The sequence below is a fragment of the Xenopus laevis genome, chromosome 6L (assembly GCF_017654675.1).
Source record: "Xenopus laevis strain J_2021 chromosome 6L, Xenopus_laevis_v10.1, whole genome shotgun sequence".
Lineage (NCBI taxonomy): Eukaryota > Metazoa > Chordata > Amphibia > Anura > Pipidae > Xenopus > Xenopus laevis.
Genome location: NC_054381.1, coordinates 38,755,860 through 38,778,470, shown reverse-complemented (window position 1 = coordinate 38,778,470; position 22,611 = coordinate 38,755,860). Strand labels below are relative to the sequence as shown.

Below are 22,611 nucleotides of genomic sequence, written 5' to 3'. Positions count from 1 at the left end.
ATCCACTTGATGACTCTGTGTAAATAGGTCGTTAGCCATAACTGCTATTTTTTACTTGTTACTATTTGTAAGTAATCCCAGATAGGAAATTCCATCAGAACAGTATGTGAAATAGACACAGACAGGATATCTGGTGGATCTGTCCTAAGCAGGATGGGCTGGTTCATTAAAGGGCCCGTGGCTTTTCTTGTTAAGATATATCACACACATTGTGATTAAAATAGCCAGTTAGGGCTTCAAATGTTCCCCTGAATCTCAGCCGCAGTGGTAGCAACTAAAATTCAGCATTTACAGTATATGCAATCTCCACCTAAAACCTGTTTTTTGCACATTAATAAAAAAGTAACTTCAAGCAATTTTTAACCTAGTATACTTTAAAGGGGTGGTTAAACTTTAAGTTAACTTTTAGTATGTAATAGAATAGCTTATTCTAAGCAACTTTTAAATTGGTATTATTTATTTTTTTATCGTTTTTAAAATATTTGCATTCTGCTTAAAACTCTTTCCAGCTTTCAAATGGGGGTCACTGAACCCATCTAAAAAACAAATGCTCTGTAAGGCTACAAATGTATTGTTATTGCTACTTTTTATTACTCGTCTTTCTATTCTGGCCTCTCCTATTCATATTCCAGTCTATTATTCAAATCAATGCATGGTTGCTAGGGTAATTCAGACCCTAGCAACTGGATTGCTGTAATTGCAAACTGGAGAGCTCCTAAATACAAAGCTAAATAACTCAAAACCCACAAATAATAAAAATTGAAATCCAATTGCAAATGGTCTCAGGATATCACTCTCTACATCATACTAAAAGTTAGTTTAAAGCTGAACAACTCCTTTAACAATAAATGGTTTTAATGGCTCTTACTGACGAGTGGTTAAAGCTGCGCTCCCCTGCGTTCCATTTTTCTGCGTTCAGCCGCAGGGGAGCGCAGGAATAGATGCATTAAGCTTTTTTCAATGGGGCTGTACTCACACAGGCGCGTGTAGGCGCCGAATGCAGGTTGAGACGCAACATGCTGCATTTTTCCTGCGTCCACGGCCTACACGCGCATTGAAAAAAGCTTAATGCGCCTATTCCTGCGCTCCCCTGTGGCTAATCGCAGAAAAACGGAATGCAGGGGAGCGCAGCTTCAACCGCTCGTCAGTAAGAGCCCTAAATGCATTGTATATGTAATTGTTATTGAAAGCGCTGTGTGCCCTTTTTTGCACTGCTAGTTCTGGTCCCTGAAACGATGTAGCAGAAGGCGGCGGATTAAAACAGCTGGAGGATAAATGACTTCTGCTACATTGTTTCCTAAAGCCTGAACCACAGAACGCCAAAGAATTTTCTGCTTAGAGTTATATTTCTTTCAGCAAGCTGCAGTTTTTGGTGGAGACATCCCATTTAAAGATTTTTGTGGCCAGAAGTCAGTTTTCTATGGCTGCTCTCACTCCAAATGAAAGGGATGTTTTTATTACAATGACATTATATACGGTTATATATGGTTATATATAGCACCTCCCGCTTTGACCCTTTTCCCATTTGGTGTAAAGGCCCAGTGAAAGTTTGATTAACAATATTACGCTGGTTTTTAAAATAATACAAGAGATTAATGAAAAGCCAACACATACTCACCAAATTCTGTTAGACCTGCTTATAGAAACTACAGCAGAAAGCTTGCGGGTGACAAGCACTTCTCACATTTTCTTTATTAGGACAATGTTGGGAGCCTTTTGCATTGTGGGTACTGAATGCTGTAATGCGTACAGGCTATTTTATTCTCAGCTATGGCTAAAACAGGAAACTTGGTTTTATTCTGAGCTTTAGACATGTCAACGCTGCAAAACAGCCATTCAGGTTTATAGGCTCTCCTATCTCCTTACTGAAATCATTTGCTATTAGATTCAGGTTTGCAGCATGATGTGAGCAACACCAGGAATACCTGTGCAACTAACTACACAGCTTACTATATCATTGATTCTTTGGGGCAAATTCACTAAAGTCCAGGAAATTCGCTAGCGCAGCCTTCGCCGCACTTCGCCAGGTGAATTTTCGCCAGGCCGCCGCTAATTCACTAAAATCAGAAGTTGCGCTCAGGAGGCGAAAGGTAGCGAAGTTGTGCTATCGTTAATGCGTCAGGGTAACCGAAGTTGCGCTAGCAAAGGCTTATTTGCATACAGCGCCAAATTGAAATTTGAATGGATGTGTATGCAGAATACAGAATACTACACAAGCCCAGGGAAAGTTAATAAAAGTTTATATAGGTGTTCTAATGCCCTACACATGTGCCCACAGTATATGTAAGGTGCCATATGTTAACAAATGTAGGGGGGGAAGGTAGGCAGCCTAAAAAAAATTTTGTTTGTTTTCAGCCTACCACCTAAAAAAAACGCCAGCATTTTTTTGGGACTTAGAAAATTTTTATCTACTCTACTCTATTAAACTTCACCTACTCTGACCTGCCGAAGTAAACTCTGGCTAACGCTGGCGAATTTTCGCCAGGGTGACTGGCGAAGTGGCAAAATGACGTCATGCCAGCCTTAGCCACTTCGCAAATTAGTAAATATGCCCCTTTGTTTTTATGCTCACAGGCTCAGTAACAACCTTCTCCATGGATGACTAAAAATAATATTTACTTTTTACCCCAATTATGGGTATTGTTGTTATAAAGTATAAACTATATAAATAGAAGGTGTCTACTGTCTATTGTGGACTTAAAATATAAATGTGACCTGTTTCACTGAAAAATTCCCAAAACTGTGGAAAAATTTGCCAAACTTTTTTGTCACGCTTCGTTTTTGTAGCAAACAATTAGTCTATGGGTGTTTTTTTGTGGCACCTTGTTTCTGCTTTGGGGCAACCAATAAAAATTGGGAGGGCAAAATCACATGCATTTTTTGCTCAGTATACTGCTACACACATCCCTAAATTGTTAGTGGACCTTCTATCCACTAGGTTACAACTGCTTTTTCAATAGAGAAAAGGCTCCCCTGTTGCCAATCTCTTCAATACGTCTGTGATTTTTGACATTACCTCTGGTCGACTGGTAATGGTATCTACTACTACATTTGTTTGCTGTTTAAGCAAAAAGTACCATCTATATTTTATATATTACTTTATATGCTTTATATACTACTAACTAACAAATATAGGCACAACTAATAATAAATCTGTGTGCTTTGTATCCCACATTAAAATGAATAAACCATACATTTATGTGTATGTCCTTATATAGAGGTTGATGTGGAAGGAGAGGGGGAAGGATAAAATTACGTTTGCGTTTGTCGCGCATTTTGTTCTTTTGTTGCGTGTCTTTTTTTTGCTGCACCTCTTTTTTTGCAACACAAAGCAAACACAGTTTTTTAAGAATTTTTGTCGCCAGCTAAACTTGGAAGTTCGTCGCAAATCTGTACTTGGTCAATTTTTCCATTCATCACTAAATTCAACAATTATCCATAAAAAACAATCATTTCTTGTTGCAAAAATAACTAAAATATTGGATCACACATGGCAAGGTGACCTCCAGCCATTCCCCTCCTGACGTGAAATGTGGCTAGTCAGGGGTCAGCAGCTGAGAGGTCACCTTGCCATGTGTGATGCGATATTCAATTATGTTGTAATACTGTTACTACAGTCCCTAAAGCAATCCCTGAGCTAGGCATTGGTCTCCTTTTAATAAATGAATAGGTTTTATGTACACAATGAGCAATTACAATTATAATGCAACTATATTTCAAAGGATAATAAAAAAACAATTACATGGACTATAACAGTAAGCAAATAGCAATTTGTATTACAGACCCATTATCTGGAAACCCGTTATCCAGAAAGCCCACCAAACATTGACTCCATTTTAAACAAATTCGAAATTATTTCCTTTTTCTTTGTAATAATAAAACGGTACATGTATCCTGTACTCAATCCTAACTTAGATATCATTAATCTTTATTGGAGGCAAAACAATCCTATTGGGTTTATGTAATGTTTAAAAGATATAATTGCAGACATGAAGGGGGTTTACTAAACCTCATTTTTTCTGGTCAGGATTTTTTGGGCAAAAACTAGACTTTTAAGTGGATTTATTAGACCCCCGAAGTTGCAAAAAATCAGAATCCGAAAATCTGCCATCTCAAACCCGTCGTGATCATTTATAAGTTATTGGCAGATGTCCCTTTTACAATTTGAAGATATCATGATCTGCAGTGGGTTTCGTCTGATAATCTGAAAAATTTGGGGTTTTCAGGCAATAAATCCGAAAAATATTCGAAAGATTTTGGTTTACGCTTTTTTTTATCAAGTTTTTCATGACCCGACTTTTCCAAGTTATTTTATTGATAATTAAGATAAAAGCGTGGATGGGAGCTTGGTCAAGCTTGGTTTATTAAAACTATGAGATAAAATCGAGTTTTAGTAAATAACCCCTTAAGTATGTAAATCCAAATTACGGAAAGATCCCTTATCCAGAAAACCTCAGGTCCTGAACATTCTGGATTACAGGTCTCATACCTGTATCATACCATATATAAAATGTGTTCTCCCTTAAATATGAAAACACTTGTTTTTTAAAGAACCATATATCTTATTGATAAATAGGGTTTCTCTTACCTACATCTTAAATTAACATAACTCTCACTATTTTAGACGGTACTTGCAAATTCCAAATATTCAATGTGATCATCCCAGAGAATGCTTGTATTACACTCCCAGTAGCACCCAGCAGAGTAGCACTTCACAAGCAGCGTGTTTCACTGGGACACTGGTACTGGCCTCCATCATTTGCTGCCAGGGGTATAACTACTGAGGAAGCAGACCCTGCGGCCGTAGGGGGGCCCCATGAGACCCTAATTCATATATAATTCCAATAAATATTGGTAAAACAGGTCAACCTCTAGACATTTTGGGGGCCTGAAAAATATTTTGTTGTGTGGCCCAGTAATATGTATTTATGCCACTGCTTGCCGCACCTGTTCAGCAAGGTCCAAAGTACCTAATTTGTGCATCAGCCCCCAAATAATCTCCTGTTTATATTAATTGCATTTTGTTTTTATCCCTTAGAATGTCATTGCTATAGAAGCTCATATCATCTGTGAAAGTCGTTCTTTCTTGTTAAGTATCAGGCCTATAGAAAAAACAATGCATTGCTGGTAATGACCCCTAGTACACACTTTTTTCTAATGCACTTTTTTTCTAATCAGCAGTTAGGGGAACGCAGCATGTTTTCACCCCAAACGATGGAATATTATTTCGGAGGATGTCACACAAATATTTGCAAATGGCTCACGCATGAGATGGGTGTTTGAGTGAGTGTGGCCACTGTACATGGTCATTTTATGCAAATATATAATTGACGGTAATTTTGCAAATTTAAAAAAATTTGGATTAAATATTTTTCAAAAAGCCCTTAAGGGCAATAATAATATTGCAATTATAATATGCAATTATGTTTGCACATTAAATACACAAATCTTGTCCAGATTTTTAAATATAAACACCAGCAGGGCTATACTTCTGAGCAAATAATTTAGTACTGTATGACGTTTATAAATGACCCCACTAAGTACGCCCAGGAGCAAAGACCCATTGCAAAAAAAAACGTTTGTAGTATTTACTGGTCACCTGTTTAGAAGCAAACATCAAAATGTATGCAATGGGTAATTAGAGCCTTTTATAAGATGTGGGAAATCTATTATCTATTGCTTTTGCTCGGCCACACACCCCAATAGTGTTGCGTCTTCTTTCTTGTTAGAGAATTAACATTTATCAACAGAAGGCTGAGGCCAGTCAGCTAGATACAATGGCAGCTCACAGGTTGGGAGACTGAAATTGCAAGCTAAATAAATTACATGTTTACAGAGTTATCAACATTTAAACTTTCCCCATAAAGACAAAGAGAAAAGGAAAGTACAAAACAAACCTATGGTGGCCTTTACTTAGTTTTCTTTATAATAATTGCATATGTTGGAACCAATGATTACTGTATGATTACTGCAGTCTCCTTTGCTCTGCTTTAGTTGTCTTTCTGTACAAGTCTTTTTCCATCCTACAATGATAGAAACAACACAGTGGCTGTGACTTCCAGACAGAGAATGACTGACCTTTCCCTGACCATTTCCTGACTGAGAGTTCTGCTATAAAACAAGTCTGGAATCCGTGTCATAAAACATTACTGGATTGCTGGTTTATGGCTACCCTAGAACATAACTGGATTGCTGCTTTATAGCAGGAAATACGTAGATGCAATCACATTTTAACACTAAGCTACTTTATATGTAAAAACCTTTTTTCATGAAAATATGGTTACTTCCAATAGGCTTTGTGGACACACGCATTTCATGCGAGAAGAATTTGGTAGTAAGAAAAATCAGTTTTCTTAACAAAAAACAGATCTGAGCCATTTTGGATTTAAGCAAACTATTTTAGTCATCCATTTTTGTTGGAAGCCATTAACATTTAAATTCATCCAACAAAGCTACAACAGTAATGGATAAATGGAATAATAATTATTTTATTGCGTGGGTTTACTCCCACACACAAAAATACATATGGGAAATTTAATTGGCTCCTGATAAAAATTGCCCATAGTGTGTGTGTGAATGTAACAAGGAATTCGTTTTAAGCTCCATTAGGGTAGAGACTGTATTATAATCTTTATAAATTGCTGCAGAACATGTTGGCACTTTATAAAGGATAATAATAATGATTTATCAGTACCTACGGGTTATAGAGAGTTGATCATTCACATCAGTCACTGCCCTATTGGAGTGACGATACCTATTAAGGACACATAATTTAATCAATTAGTGATGACCAAAAAAAAATTTTCACTGACAAATTTGGAAAATGGCAAATAATTGCCACAATTGGTGCTTTTTCACAACATATTTTTCCACTCAAAATACATTGTAGTCTATGGGCTTTTTTTACTCAATTTTTTCCCCACAAAATAACTTGGAGTCTACGGCCTTTTGTCGGCTGCAACTTAAATATAAAATATTTTTATTTGAAGCCTATGATTAAGGGAGTTGCTCCTGAAATGCGTCAGGCAATGTTGGTTTGTGACCTGTTGCAATAAACCACCTTCTTCTTTTTTACCGGAGTGGCGTCTTTCTTTCCTCTTGCATAAAATATTTAAGTTGCATAAAATAAATTGGTGTCTATGGGCGTTTTGTCTCCATGTTTCTTCATGAAGACATTTTGTGTCAGTTTTGCACGAAAATATTAGTCAATTGGTGAAATGTGGAATTTAGCAGCAAATTCATAGCTGGCAAAACATTTTGGCTCATAACTAATTGCGATTCATTTGCACTAGAATTTTTTTCCATCTGTTATGCAACGAAGTTGAGGTGGGGGCAATACAAAAGGTTTAACATCCCCAAAAAATTGGGGTACAGTTTAAAAACAGGTCAGGCAGAATAAATGTTGGTGTATGAACCAGTTTTGGGAATACTGTGCAAATTCAACTGCTCCAGCATACAACAGCTAACGACTCAAAGTTACCATGTCGGAGTAAAGTTAACATTTCAGTTGGGCAGCCTTATTGGGTAGGCATAAAGTTCACTGTACATTGTCCTTTACATTTACATTAATATGCACAAAATAAGCCATTGGAATTCAGACAATAACATCATTTTCAGATTTTTTTTTCTGTGCTTGTCCAAAGTGCAGTATGGATCCAGTCCAGATGCTGCATAAGTTTCACATATAAAATATAAATCTGTACTGTGCTGTATAATATATGGATAACAAGTCTCCTGTTTTAAAAAAAAAAAAAATATTGCTGTAACATATTTATGTATCCAACCAATATATTATATTTATATTTAAGATTATATTTATATTTAAGATTAATGGGATTATTTATCAAAGGTAGAGTTTGTGAAAGTTCCAACTCAAATGTTTTCTTATTTATGAAAAAACTTGAATCAGTGAATTCAGGGTGAAAAACTCAAATACTTCAATATCAAGTTTTTGCTGAAAAAAAACCTTGAATCGCTTGATTTAATCAAATTTTCAAGCGAAACCCAGAGAAAAAAAAGGCTACAAACATCTTCAAATGGTTCAAGGAACCTCTGCCATTGACTTCTACATGATCTTGACAGGTTGTAGTTGAAGTATTTTCTGAGACATTTCTAGAGTCATTTCCAGCTTCAGGGTATAATAAATCTTGAAAAAAATTGAGTTTCTTCTTAAAAACTTGAAAAATCCAAGTTCTATTTTAGCCCAAAAATTTTAGTTTTTGCTGAAAACTACCATCAAAAACAATTTTTTTTAGATAAACAACTCGACCTTTAATAAAAAAAAACTTAAATTTTTGTGAAACTGTTAAAATGCTATTTCACTAAACAAAAATGAAATATTTGAAAACAAATGAATGGAGGAAATGGTTGGGAGGTGAACTACCCCTTTAATCTATACCAGTGCTGTTTAAAAGAGAATATTTATCATTTCCCAAGCTCAAGGATCAGATAATATATGAAAATTGATGATGTCATACAAAAAAAGTCTAAGGAGCCCTTGAGCAAACTGGGGCTATAAAAAATGCTATTTGGGGCCACATCCGTACTGTCGGCCTTCAGTTGGACAGCGCAGATCTATAACCAAACCTAAAATCCTGGCATCATTCCTTGCATTAAGTCTGAGAGAGACAGACGGCCATGGTGAACCCTTTGTTATCATAGTCAACTTAAAGTTAAACTTAAATGTATAAATATTTGGATACGAGCCTTACTTCCATCAAACCAAGATGGGAAAACAACCTCCATTTCTAGTGGCTTCCTTAAGACTGTGCAATAAATTTCCAGTGTGAAAATGTTTTTTTTTCTAATTGCTTCATATGGATTTCTTCCAGCATTTTGATTAATACCCCTCTGACAAATAAGCAATAATTAGTCCCTGGCATCATGCCTAACGAGGCTGTATGTTCAGGAAAGCTATTTTATTTCTGAAATGAGTCAAACAATAAAATATGACACATTCTAGTCCAACCTTTTTAGCAAGTGGTATGAAATGTTACTGTTGAATATACAGAATAAATTCTACCTCAATTAACAAAGCAATTGATATATATCATGTGGGTTAACACATGAACACATCAGATGCAAGTGGGGGTTAATATTTCATAGTTAATGTCAACATGGCCTAAAAATAACATCTACCCAAGATCGTATTACCAAAGCTTGCTCAGTATAGCCCCCAAATGAGGCTAAATAGCTATGCAGCCAAATCCTGACAGGCTCTTTTACCTGCACTGTGCTCAACTGCAACAAACCTAAAGTTTCGGCCTCCAGCTTTTATCACAGTGAGTGATCGAGCTGAAACATTAGGTTTGTTTTTAAATGAAGCCTCCTTTGGATCCGTAGGTCTCATGAGTATGGATTCCTATAGTAGTGTTCATTTGTATACAAGCATCGACTGCAGTCAGCTTTCCCCCGGATAAAATATACCAGTTATAGAAATGCAAATGGAATGCTCCATTTGTGAAATCTAGCAATGTATATGGTACGTTCTTCACTGTTTTAACAGTTCATGAGTTGCCCTTGTGGCAATGGATGTTAGGTCAGATTCAAGGTACCCTCAATTAAACTACAATTTGCCAAGGTATATGTTGAGCCTTTATAGAACCGCCTAGAAATTATTATTATTATTAGTTACGGGATCTGTTATGCATAAACTCGTTATCCAGAATCCGTTATCTGTTATTTCTGAATGCTGGTGAAAAGACAGGACTTGCTTCAAAAAAAGTTAAATTTTTTTCCCATAAAACGCTGGCGTCTTTTACTTTTTACGGATGATAGCCTAAAAAAGATTGTAAATTTTTTTAGGGGGTACCCTACTTCCCCCCTACATTTCCTAACATATGGCACCTAAACTATACAGTGGACACATGTATAGGGCAAAATAACAACTCGATTTTATTTTATGAAGGTTCCCAGGCTTGTGTAGTGTAATGTATTTGCTGCTACATATACGTCCATTGTACTTTAACCGTATGCAAATTAGGAATCACTCATGTAACTTTGCTTGACAAATTAACGCTAGTGCAACTTCGCTACCTTTCGCCTCCGTGGGTGCAACTTCGGATTTTAGTGAATTTGAGCAGCCCTGGCAAAACTACGCCTGGCGAAGTGCGGCAAAGTCAACACTGGCTCAACTTCGGAGGTAAGTAAATTTGCCCTGTAGACTCCATTTCATCCAATTAATCAAAATTTTTAAAAATGATTTCCTTTTCCTCTATAGTAATAAAACAGTATCATGTACCTGATCCAAACTAAGATATAATTCATCCTTATTGGAAGCAAAACCAGCCTATGGGTTTATGTAATGTTTACATGATTTTCTAGTAGAGCAGATACGAATTATGGAAAGATCTTTTATGCAGATAACCCCAGGTCCCAAACACTTTAGATAACAGATCCCATAACTATTATTATTATCAACATGTATTTATAAAGAGCATATTCCACATACAGTACAATTGTAAACAAATGTACAAATTACAAATACTAACTGATACAGAAAGTAAAGAGGGCCCTGCTTACAACCTGTACTACCATAAACATATGCCAACCTCTCTGCCAGATACATAAAAGCCTTGAACACAGCAGATGCCCTGGCCGAATATTAGGTGTCATCTACTGGTACATCTTAAACTGGTGAGGTGACCAGTAGATCTCAAGCACAGAGCATTGTCCACAAGCAGTTCCACTACTGGATTGCTTCTATTCCAATTCTTTGGAATATAACTAATGAGAGGAATGGGAGTTATTTGTTTAACAATGCAGATTTTATAATAGCTGAAGTTACAGTTTCAATGGAACTGTAATAAAGCCAGATAATGTAATTTTGTTAAACCTTGATGGTATAGCATTGCTCTAAGTATAGACTGCATTGATACAGTCTGGACAACCCTCCCTTAATACACGTAAATTAAGTAAATGCAAACAGTTTTTGCTAAAAAATGTAATTTCTTAGGGTGGGACTACATGGACATTTTCGTCGCAATCAGACAAAACGCCTGCAAAAAGTCGCATGCGACAGAAATAAGATAAGAGATAGAAATGTCGGATGAAGTCGCAGTGTTGATCCGACGAGACATGACTGTCAGATGCAGACGCAGCAACTGCATCCGACAGTAGCGTTGGATCAACGTCCATGTAGTCCTACCCTTATTAAGTGGAGAGTATAGATTTTGATACAGTGCATCCCTTAAAATAGACCTGTAGCTTGTTCTTAATCTTAATTATGTGTGACATGTTACTTTACATAGGCTTGTACTATCTATATGTCCCTCCCTCTTACATTTGTTCCCAGCAACCCCAAATGACAAGAGCTGGACACCTCTACAATTACACGGTTCCATATTAGCAATTAAGTTGTATTGCAAATATCCATTAGGAAAACAGCACCAAAATATGTGTATTATAGCCCTGTGGCTTATACACACACAAGCACACTATGGGGCCCATTTATTAAACCTCAACATTTTCTGTTCCCGTTTTAAAAGGGAAAAACTTAAAATTTTAGATTTTAGTTATTATATATTATTATTGTAGAATTCAATGGCAGATGACCCTGAAGTTGTTTTTTGACATAGTGATCTGCGTTTGCAAATAAAATCAGGGTTTTCATCTAATTCGATAAAGTCAAGTTTTCTGAGTATCAATCGTATGATTTGAATTGATGCACAAATTTGTTGTTGATGTTTTTTTGCTCTGACTTTTTCAAGAATTATTGATGAGTTCAATTTGTGGATGGGAGTTAGGTCAACTTTCTTGTCTTGATAAATTTTAGTTTTAGTAAATAACCCCCTGTGTGTAAGGCATAAGTGTGTGCGTGTCTCACTACACAACTGTGTGTGTTTGTGTGTGGTTACATGAATGCACATAAATACACATCTTAGCATCCCCTTGTTGTTTCTTATCAGTCTTGTTTGGCAACAGTAAGGAATTTGTGGTTTTCTTCGTAGCTGCCACAAATAAGCCAAATATGACAGAATGACTGCTCGCTATAAATACTCATTCCGGTGTAGAGTTATATTAGGAGGTAGCTCAGATGGCATGATAATGCCTAAGAGGCTAATCTTAGACATGCAATAGCATGAGATGAAAATAATTGTCTAAGAATAGCTGACCCTGGAGAGAAAGCTTGCTAAAGATATCTGTAAATTTAAGCAGCTTGGGCTTTAATTTATTTAAAAATAATCTCTAACAAGCTTTCCTAGCACAGAATTTGCCATTCTCAATTTGGCCATTAATACTGATTTGTTACATCCATGTTCACTTATCAAGCAGACAAGTGTGTGCTTTATGTAACATGTTATTAGCTCTGAAAAATTAATGAACCCCCTCAGCCCATCCTCACCATTAATGTATACCATGTAAAAATGTCAGTAGCAGTTTGTGCGTGGGGTGGATGGAGTATCTTAAGTAGACTATTTGTGTGAGCAAGGTTGTGTATGTGTATGTGCATATATGTATGTATATATATATATATATATATATATATATATATATATATATATATATAAAATAAATATTATATATTAAATAAAAGACCATTGGAACTGAATTCTGCAAGTGTCTGTATATACTTGTATAAATACAAATATAGATTTTTTCCCAAAACATTAGATATAAGACTCAAATGGCACATAAAGAAAAAGAATACTTTTTTGTTCTTCATCAGACAGCAATTTTAGTGCCACCCCACTTAGCCCCCCCCCCTATACACAAACTTAGGTGGGTTCAGATGGGCATTCTCATCCTATAACCACTATATTAAACAACTATATAAAATTATACAGTTCCACAGCTGCTCCTGATGTTACAGCTATACAGATTCTCTCTATTTATTGTTGTGTAGGGGAGATTATATATATATATATATATATATATATATATATATATATATATATATATATATATATATATATATATATATATATATAGACAAACACTCGCACTCTGATCCAGTCTTGGAGATACTGTGGGTGCTGGGTCAAAGCTTCAGCATACAATCATTGGATAAGGACACGCACTCCAATGTTTCGTGAAAAAAAGGTTTTTATTTCAACTTGTGCATCCAACGTTTCGGCCCATGCCTGGGCCTTTATCCTTGATAAAGGCCCAGGCATGGGCCGAAACGTTGGATGCACAAGTTGAAATAAAAACCTTTTTTTCACGAAACATTGGAGTGCGGGTCCTTATCCAATGATTATATATATATATATATATATATATATATATATATATATATTTATTTATTTTTTGCTGTGCTACTGTAAAGCCAGGCCATCAGAGTACAGGAGGATTTACCTTTGCACAAATAATAAGGTTAACTGCCCGTTTTAGTACATTTTCTGCTAAACAGGGATCTACCTCCTGATGTGCCCCACACATTGGAGATATACATAGGTAAAAGTGTAACTAAGGTTGGCTAAAGATTTGAGATTTCATATTGAAACTCGGAACATTTGCCATCTTTTGGTTTCTAAGAGAAAGAGCTGGAAATGAGCTGGAAGTGCTATTGCCCTAATACCCCACCTATGCTTAATGAAAAACACAGATGAGGTTAACTCACTATATAAAGATTACATTCCAATCAAATTCGTTTTTAAAACTTCTTCATAGGTTGGATCCTAATTATTCAGCCTGTTAGATCCTTATTATCAACTGCAGTCCATTTTAAAGGCCAAATTCTCAGTCCAGCCTCAGGAATAATAACAGGGTCAGAATATGGCACAGTATGACAAGACTGGGCTGTGGGGAGAGATTAATTATTTTTTTAAGTTAATACAACTCCATTGTATTTTAAAACAGTGCTGTACCACTTGCTCCCCATAATGAGACAATATATCCAAAACAGCAAATTTGGGTGGTCCATGCACTAAAATGATGATAAAATCCAAAGTCTGTGAGCCATTAGACAGTCTTAGGGGACATAAAAGTCCTGGAGGGGGTGCAATTAAGCCATAAGACCCCTGCTGGAAGGCTTTATTTTGAAAGGATAGTCGGATGCATCCCATAAAACATAGCAATGTGCCAGTGTCACTTTAAACAACCGTATAACAAGCTTCTCATCCATTATACTTGAGACAAGGGTAACACTATTCTGAGAGTAAGTGCTGATTCCAGGGAGTGTTAAGGGGAATGAGTAAAAGTACAAACAAAACCATAGGCCATTTGTCCTTATTAATAAAACTCTAAAGACAGATGAAAGAACAAAGAATAGACAATACATTTTCAACACCAGTCCTAGACGAAGACTATAAGGCTAATTTGCGTATGATCATTATAGAACGACTAATCAATATTGAAACAGATTGATTCGATCAAAGATCGATTTTTTTGTTAATCTTCATGGAAAGCACATTTGTGCTTCCAGGAAAGTGGATTCGATCAATATCAAAACGGTTCTTATTAGCAAGGGCACATGCTTCAACTTACAGTACAAATGTTATTATGATCTTGGCTGGCAGCAGTGGTACCCATAACAGGGACAGTGTGAGATTTCATATAGCAAAAGAATGATAACACATAAAGACCCTTGTATGAGCAGACGCAATTCAATCTGAATCCATGACCAAGAGCAGCAAATTATCACAGTTAACAATGTGAAAGGAAGACAACTATGCAAGCGTCAAATTACTGGAATCAGGAACTGGCACCGACATAAAAAGCAACACTGAATTCTTTCTTTATGAGGACCATTTCCATCCATTAATCCAGTGCAATACTCTTTGGGTTTCAAATACATTGGGGGTTATATATCAAGCTCCGAATTTATCTCAGTATTTCTAAGGTAAAATTCAGAGCAACTCCGAATTCCTGAATGGACCTTTATTTATCATTCAAAAAAATAGGTTCGGGCAAACTTCGGACCTTTTCCCTGAAAAGTCCAAAGTTTTTTGACTTTTCCACAAAAAAACATGAATTTTCCGGTCTTTTCTGACTTTTTGGCCCAAAATCCCCGAAATCGCCGGATATCGGTATTGACAGCAGCGCACACACTGGGACCTTCCCCATTGACTAATACAGGACCCCGAGAGCTTTGAGATGCCGGGTTTTTGGATTCAGAGTTTTCATTCCAACAGACTTTAATAAATTCTGAAAAATTCCGATTTTTTTTTTTCAAGGTTTTTTCAGATTTCGGGTATTCGGAGTTTAATAAATAACCCCTTAAATTCTGAAGGATCTGTTAGCAAAAAAACTTTATAGTGTTGCGGATTAGCATTTTGATATATGCTATACAAGTGTGTACATGGTATCAAATAACTAAGATGACTACAAAGGAGAATTAAAGCTTGACTAAAGAAGTAGGCTACAAATGTTGTACATTATGTTTTGAGTAGTGATGGGCGAATTTGCGCCGTTTCGCTTCGCCGCGAAATTCGCGAAACGGCGCCGGCATCTCGTTTTTGACGCCGGCGCCCGTTTTTTGGCACCGGCGCTCGTTTTTTGGCGCCGGCGTCCGTTTTTTCGAAAAAAAAAATTTGACCCCGGCGAATTTTTGCCGCGAATTTTCGCGGGCGTTTCGCGAATTTATTCACTGGCGGCGAAACGCGCAAATTCGCCCATCACTAGTTTTGAGCTGCTGTTCCAGCCGAAGTCAAACACAGCCCTTTAGCACTAAAGATCTGTGTCTCCAAAGATGCCCCAGTAGCTCCCCATCTTCTTTTCTGCTGATTCACTGCACATGCTCTGTGCTGCTGTCACTTACTGAGCTTAGGGACCCACTTACAATATGCAGTACACATAGAATATAAATGTCACAATATAAGGCTGATTAGTAATTAATACAGATAATTACTACATGGCAGTACAGAAACCAGTGGTGACCCCCTATGACAAGATTGAAGTCCTGGTTATTGTTATAAGTTATAAGTTATTGCTGGTATTGGGAAGCTGACATTTTCGGCTGGTTCAATAAGTGCAGTATATAAAATATTGCATTTTTATCCATATTAATTTTTAGGGTTTCTTCTCCTTTAAGCTACTTCTCATCTTAATCAGTAAGAGCAGCTATGGTGACGGGACCAGTTGCGAGTTTTCCCTAAAAATGTCTCCTTGTTTTACCCCATTACAAGTCAATGGTTGCTGTTGAAGTTTGAATCATTTTAAAATGTTACTGATGAAATTGGAGGAGAAATAAAATAGAGTGTCCTGGAAATTTCACTAAATTTGCTTTGCTCATTTTGCTCCATCCTCGCATACCTAGTAACGTATTTTACAGATTTTACCATTTTTGAGCTGGAGAACAAATGTCATCATTATTATGTAAAACTAAATGCTTATCAGCTGACTGTAGAACCATCACTACACTTCTTCTGTGATCTGATCATTTGCTTTTAATTAACAAAGCACAATAATAGGTAATGACTGCCATTAACACAATGAATAAAATATATATCCGTAACATGCAGTTAAGCATATAGCAACTTAAAGGGGTTGTTCACCTTTGAGATAACTTTTAGTATGATGTAGAGAGTGATATACTGAGACAATTTGAATTTGGTTTTCATTTTTCATTATTGAAGGTTTTTGAGTTATTTAGCTTTTTATTCAGCTGCTCTTCAATTTGCATCTTAAGCAATCTGGTAACTAGGGTCCAAATTACCCTAGCAACCATGCATTGATATGAGTAAGAGACTGGAATATGAATAGGAAAGGGCCTGAATAATAGGATCAGTAATAAAAAAGTAACAATAACAATACATTTGTAGCCTTACAGAGCATTTGTTTTTTAGTAGAGAGTCAGCAACGCCCATTTGAAAGCTGCAAAGAGTCAGAAGAAAAAGGCAAATAACTATAAAACTATAAAAAAATAAACAATGAAAACCAATTGAAAAGTTGCTTAGAATTGGGCATTCTATAACATAATAAAAGTTACCTTAAAGGTGAACCACCCCTTTAATTGCTAACAGAAAAAAAATCATGTTTACTTGTTTACGCTACACTCAGTACATGTAATAAAATATCTTACGGATAAAGCAAATATTCCGGTGCCCAAAGCAGTATATGACCTTCAAGCATCTCCTACAACTGGGCAATGCTCAATTAAAATGAATAATGTAATAAACTGTCTAATGAATATTACGTTACAAAATGCTGTTTTTTTTATTACATACAGCCCCAATGTGTTTTGTAGTCATTTAGGACTATTCTCCCTGTTATTAATAGAAAGCTATCTTCAGCAAATCATGGGCTTTGATTAAATGTTTCTAAATGGATATTGAGCGTGAGAGAATTTTTCCAAAAAAACACACATATCCATTATCCAGTTCAAGTCTACAAATGCAGTTTGGTGATTATGGCCCTGTTAGATAAGAATATAGTGGTTAGGTCTTACACAGACATGTATTCTTTGTTTGCTATCCTTTGGTATAATACATCATCAAATGTATTTCTAAATAAACTTCCCATACACAATGACCGGTTAGAAAAATATTTGTGTAGCAAACTGATTTTTAGAAAAGAGAAATACAGATTAACTTTCTATAAGAACACAATAATCAGAATTTACCTGAAAATCAAATGTTTTTTTTTAATATTAGAGATGAACTCATTGGTGCACATTTTGATTGGTTATGAATTATGGCCGTGTGATTGACAATCCTATTCTACTAATTCAACGCCAATTAAAATAATACAGAATTAAAAAACGGAAATACGTTTTTTCATTCTAAAAATAACTGATCTTCCTTAAGAGAATCAGAGGCTTATTTGTTTCCCTAATCAGCTTAACCAGTGTTTGTTTATATAAGGAAATAGATCTTACATGACAAGTAAAAATGACCCCAGAACAACCCAATCTCAATAAGAATTAAGTTTAAAAAAATACTTTTTTAATGGGGTTTGTGGTATAAAGAATAATGGGCATCTGTATAAAGCAGACAAAAAAGGTTTTTATAGATGCACAGGAAACTTTCTTTTTATAATGAAACAATAAAAGATTGTATTTTCATTGGCAGTCAACTGAAAGAGCTTGTATTGGTATGCAGACACAGTAATTGCTTCAGCAGATGATATTTGTGTTTAGCAATGGGAAATAAACAGAATTGTTTGTCCTGGTTTTACTTCATAATCAAAAAGTGAACTGCTAAAAATAACAGCGGCAGCGTGTTCTAAAAATATTCTATGCAAAAAAAAAAAGCAGCTGAAGGTTTCTACATACATTAATATTGCAGGTAAAAAAACATAATTAAGGAAACCTTATAATGGGAAAAGTCACTGTACAGAGTGAAATAGGGATAATGAAAGAGCTACAAAAGAAGGATATTCTGGTGCTTCCTTGGATTTGACATTCACTTGGGAGTTAAAATCTGATATTATTTACTTGGTCTGGGGAAACTGGTATACAAGAATACAGTTAAAAAAAGCTTTTGATATTGGCATCCAACTGACACATTTCCTGGAGGAAATATGGCCTTAATTTAATCATGTAGATAGACTGGCTAAATGGATTTTGTATTAACCCTCACAAGCCAGTGGATCTTATCTGAACACTAGGTAAAGTATTAGGCACAGTCCAAATAGGGGGTGATCTCCCAGGGTCTCCCACAGAGAAAGAAGTGTAAGGGACAGCAGTTTTACTTGGACAGGACAATGACAGCAGTGCAAGGTGACAGCAGGAAAAATGTATAATTGTGATCACCAAACTGAGATTCAGGTTGGTTATTGGGGGGAAAAAAATCTTGTTTGCGCCAGTGTTTCATCACTGTCAGTTTTTATGCTGCCTAGAGTTGCCAGCACTCACTTTGACATAGAACTTCTGATCTGCTAAGTATTAGAAGACAGAATTCATTATACGAGGGTGGTATATTGTTTAGAATGCAGTATGAATATCATATCAAGTCAAATTCCAAGCATTTTGCAGACACTCAGTCCTAACTGACCCAAATTAAACAAATGAATACGTCTGAACTAAGCTACTATATGGTGAGGTTATGCCCTCACCATACCTATTACAAAATCCTTATGCTTGATAAAGAGGTCTGACCCCGAAACGTTGCATTTTCTGCTAATAAACGCAAGGGATTGTCCCTGCTTGCACCTGCCCTTTGAGTGCCAGTGATTTCTTACCCAAAATCCTGCAAGCCCTTTTCCATTCACCATGCCTCCTGGCAACCCAAACACCTATAATAATATTCATATGCTTCTAGTTTCTAAAGAAGGCTCCAATTTATGATCATATTCTAATTTATTATTTGGTTTAGAACAGGTGATCTATACTGAGGTAGTATAACTAAAGGTGACACTAGGCCCAGGTGGTTGAATATCATCTGTTATGTGTGGTGTTTGACTGAAATTAGTTACCCCAGGCTTGAGCCGTTTCAACTGCTGCAAAAAGCTGGAAGTTGTAGTTCAAGTCAGATTTAACAGCCCTGATCTCCAACCACACCAGGGGCATTTATGTCTTGGAGTAACACCAGGCCATCCTGACTGTAATGTTAGCTTTAATTTGGTTAGTATTAGTATCAGGTGGTATCTAAGCTGCATAACTCCATATTGCCATATTGGTGGCAAAACAAATTGGTTTATTTCATGTTTACATTTTTTTTTTTAAAGAGAAATAAGGTTTGGTGATCCATATTACATAAAAAGCACTTATCTGAAAGGTCCCAAGCATCCTGGATAATAAATCCTATACCTGCACCAACATAATTTTTTAATCCAGTTTTACCAATTTACACAGTATCAGAGAAGTCAAGCCCTATTAACGAAGGAAACTATCCATTGAAATACAATGTTGCTCTAACTCTGCCTTAAGACATGTATTGTCACTGGATCAGGATGTTGAGTGTTGAAGTTTAACAACAGCTAAAGGACTGCAGGTGTGCTATTCTTACTTCATGGCAAGGCCCATGCTATGTTTAATTCTGGTAGCAATAAGTCATTGTATACATTTGGGCATTTATAACATGTACAAGATCCAAAATGATTGATAAGATCGATTCCAGGCATGGCTCCACCTGCTAAGAGCATGTATGTTCCCCCGTGTCTGGCTTTCCTCCGGGTACTCCTCACACACTCCAAACACATACAGGCAGGTTCATTGTCTCCTGATAAAACTGACGCTAATGTGTGTGAATGTGATAAGTATTATAAGCTCCACTGGGGCACTGATAGATGCAGATAACGTATACTCTCTGTAAAACACTTTATAAATAAAGGATAATAATAACAATATCCTGTCCATATATCACCCCACCCTTTAGAACCTGTTTGTGCATCAAGTTAACTGAGTGCAGGAGACTGATAAGATGTACAGGCAGTTGCAGCTGGCAGTAGTAATGCTCTGGGTTTCCCTTGCACTCAGGCAAGAGCAAATCAGTGAGGGTTCCACTGAACCCCATCTCCTTCCTCCACAGGAGCCACAGCACTGCCCAATGATCAGAGGCAGATGAGAGTGTCAGTAGTAAAGTTCTTACCTTTGCTGATCATGGCGTGCATTCTCTGCTCTGCCAGCAGCTGCTCCCGTCCAGCTACTCCATCTGAGGAAAAATAGGATTCACTCTCATAAATTGTCTGCAGCATATTCCAGTCTCTATGTCTGTGTGTATTTCAGTCAGAGCAAAGCCTCATCCTCACTGCTCTGTACAGACGCAAGTCCTCAGCACTATTAACTCCCCCACAGGAGGAGGAGGCACTGATACTCTGTGTCAATTATTCCATTTTTACACAAATATTTACTGTGCTGAGATAGGTACAAAAATAAAGAAAGAGCTTCCTAATAAAGAAGCACTAAAGGGGAAATGCAGGCAGCAGCAACAGCTCTCAGTGTGAAGTACAAGTCCCCCCAGCAGCAGCAGCAGCCTGAGCAGGTGCAATAGAGAAGGGGCTTTCAGTTTCCACTTCACTGATCAGAGAGAAAATAGCAGGTACAAAGGCTGAGGGGTGCCATTAAGTACAGAGAGTTAAAGAGAAGGCAGCCCTGTATTTGCTGCTGCTGCTACTGCTGTTGCTGCTTCCCTCGATCACTCTCTCCCTGTCTCTGTCAGTAAAGTTGGCTAAAGCTGGTGAGAACTCATTTGCATGTGAATCAACAACAACGTGGCCCCACAGGCAACTAGAAATAGAACAATGGCCGGCCCAAGCCAAAAATAGGTCATGCAGGGCCGAGTGATGGCAGCTTGCATTAATGTATTTAAAAATATCACAGCAAACACAGCTGTCCGGTCCCTGTCTTCAAAGGAGAAGCTGCCAGCAACACTCAGCGCTTAAGGTTAATTATTTACCCCTTGCAGCCTGCTTCACTTGCAGTGCACTATTTCTGCTACCTCTTGGTTGATTCCTTGTCAATCTTCTAACACAGGGGTCCCCAACCTTGTTTTAGTAAATTGGAGAGAAACACAAGCATGAAAGAAGTTCCTGGAGGTGCCTAATAAAGGCTGTTATTGACTAGTGGTAGTGCCTATGTGGACTGGCAACCTACAGGAAACTCTGTTTGGCAGTTTTATACAACCAAAACTTGCCTCCAAGCCTGGATTTCAAAAATAAACACCTGCTTTAAGGCCACTGGGATCAATATCCAAGGGGACGGAGAGCAACATGTTGCTCAGGAGCTACTGGTTGGGGATCACTGTTCTAGCACATTAAACAAAATGAATACATACTACAGGTATGGGACCTGGTATCCAGAATGCTTGGGACCTGGAATCCCCATGGATCTGGGATCTCCATATTTAAGTCGAATATAAAAGCATTAAAATATTAAATAAACCCAATATGAATGTTGTACCTCCAATAAGGATTTATTATATCTTAGTTTTGATCAGGTACAAGGTACTGTTTTATTGCTATATAACAAATAATAAGTTGTGAATGGGTTGGCACAAACCGGATCACACTCCAAAAATTTTATTGGAACAAAAACATCACGACAGAGGCCTTACGCGTTTCATGGCATAGGGGCAATTAGTCATAACTGTGACAAAGTGCCCCTATGCCACGAAACGCGTGAGGCCTCTGTCTGTCTCAGTGGCCTTATTATTTGTTATATTGCCTTCCTGAGCTGAAAGTGTGGGGTTAGTGCACCCCCGTTTGTTTGGGTAAGTTAACCCCAACATCGCTGCTTAATTTGCTGTCACTGAAATTTTTTTTCTATATATATCCCACTCTTTGATTGCTACAAAGAAAAATGTAATCCTTTTCAAAAATTAGAATTATGTGCTTATAATGGAGTCTATGGGAGATAGCCTTCCTGTAATTCAGAGCTTTTTGGATAATGGGTTTTCAGATAACCGGTCCCATATCTGTATACAGAACATACACTACTATACAATACATATCCGCAGATACCTTCTAAACAGATATAACTACTATACAGCATATAGGAGCAGGGTGAATTTTAGTTTGGAGAGGAAACCTTTCAAGACTAAAGGCACAGGCCGGTTGCAATGTGGCAAGGTCAAGGCCACTTACATAAATTAGGTTTGCTGCAACTAGCTGTAGTTGTTGAACTACAAACTACAACAGCCTTTAGCTGTCAGTGGGATGATAGGAGTTGTAGTTTGTAGATGTAGATTGTAATCAATTAATTGCCCCAAGGAGTATTTGTGATGTTAGGGACCTGGGACAGATGTTCTTCTTCTTATACTAAAACCTAAACTAAGCTTCTTTCTATAGGAG

At 36.9% G+C, this 22,611-nt stretch overlaps 1 protein-coding gene across 4 annotated transcripts in view; it reads right to left on the bottom strand.

Annotated features, from left to right (window-relative positions):
* The window catches only part of hdac9.L (histone deacetylase 9 L homeolog), a 285,273-nt gene that overhangs the window by 98,278 nt on the left and 164,384 nt on the right, over window positions 1-22,611 (bottom strand). Inside the window, exon 3 of one of the 4 annotated variants that reach the window (XM_041565959.1) lies at window positions 20,412-20,474. The exons of 1 other annotated variant lie outside the window; for it this stretch is intronic. In XM_041565959.1, coding sequence (XP_041421893.1) covers window positions 20,412-20,474 — 63 coding nt within the window. Of the gene's footprint in view, window positions 1-20,411; window positions 21,011-22,611 lie in introns of those variants that run through there. 2 more of the 4 variants (XM_018267376.2, XM_018267378.2) reach the window with 2 other exon arrangements.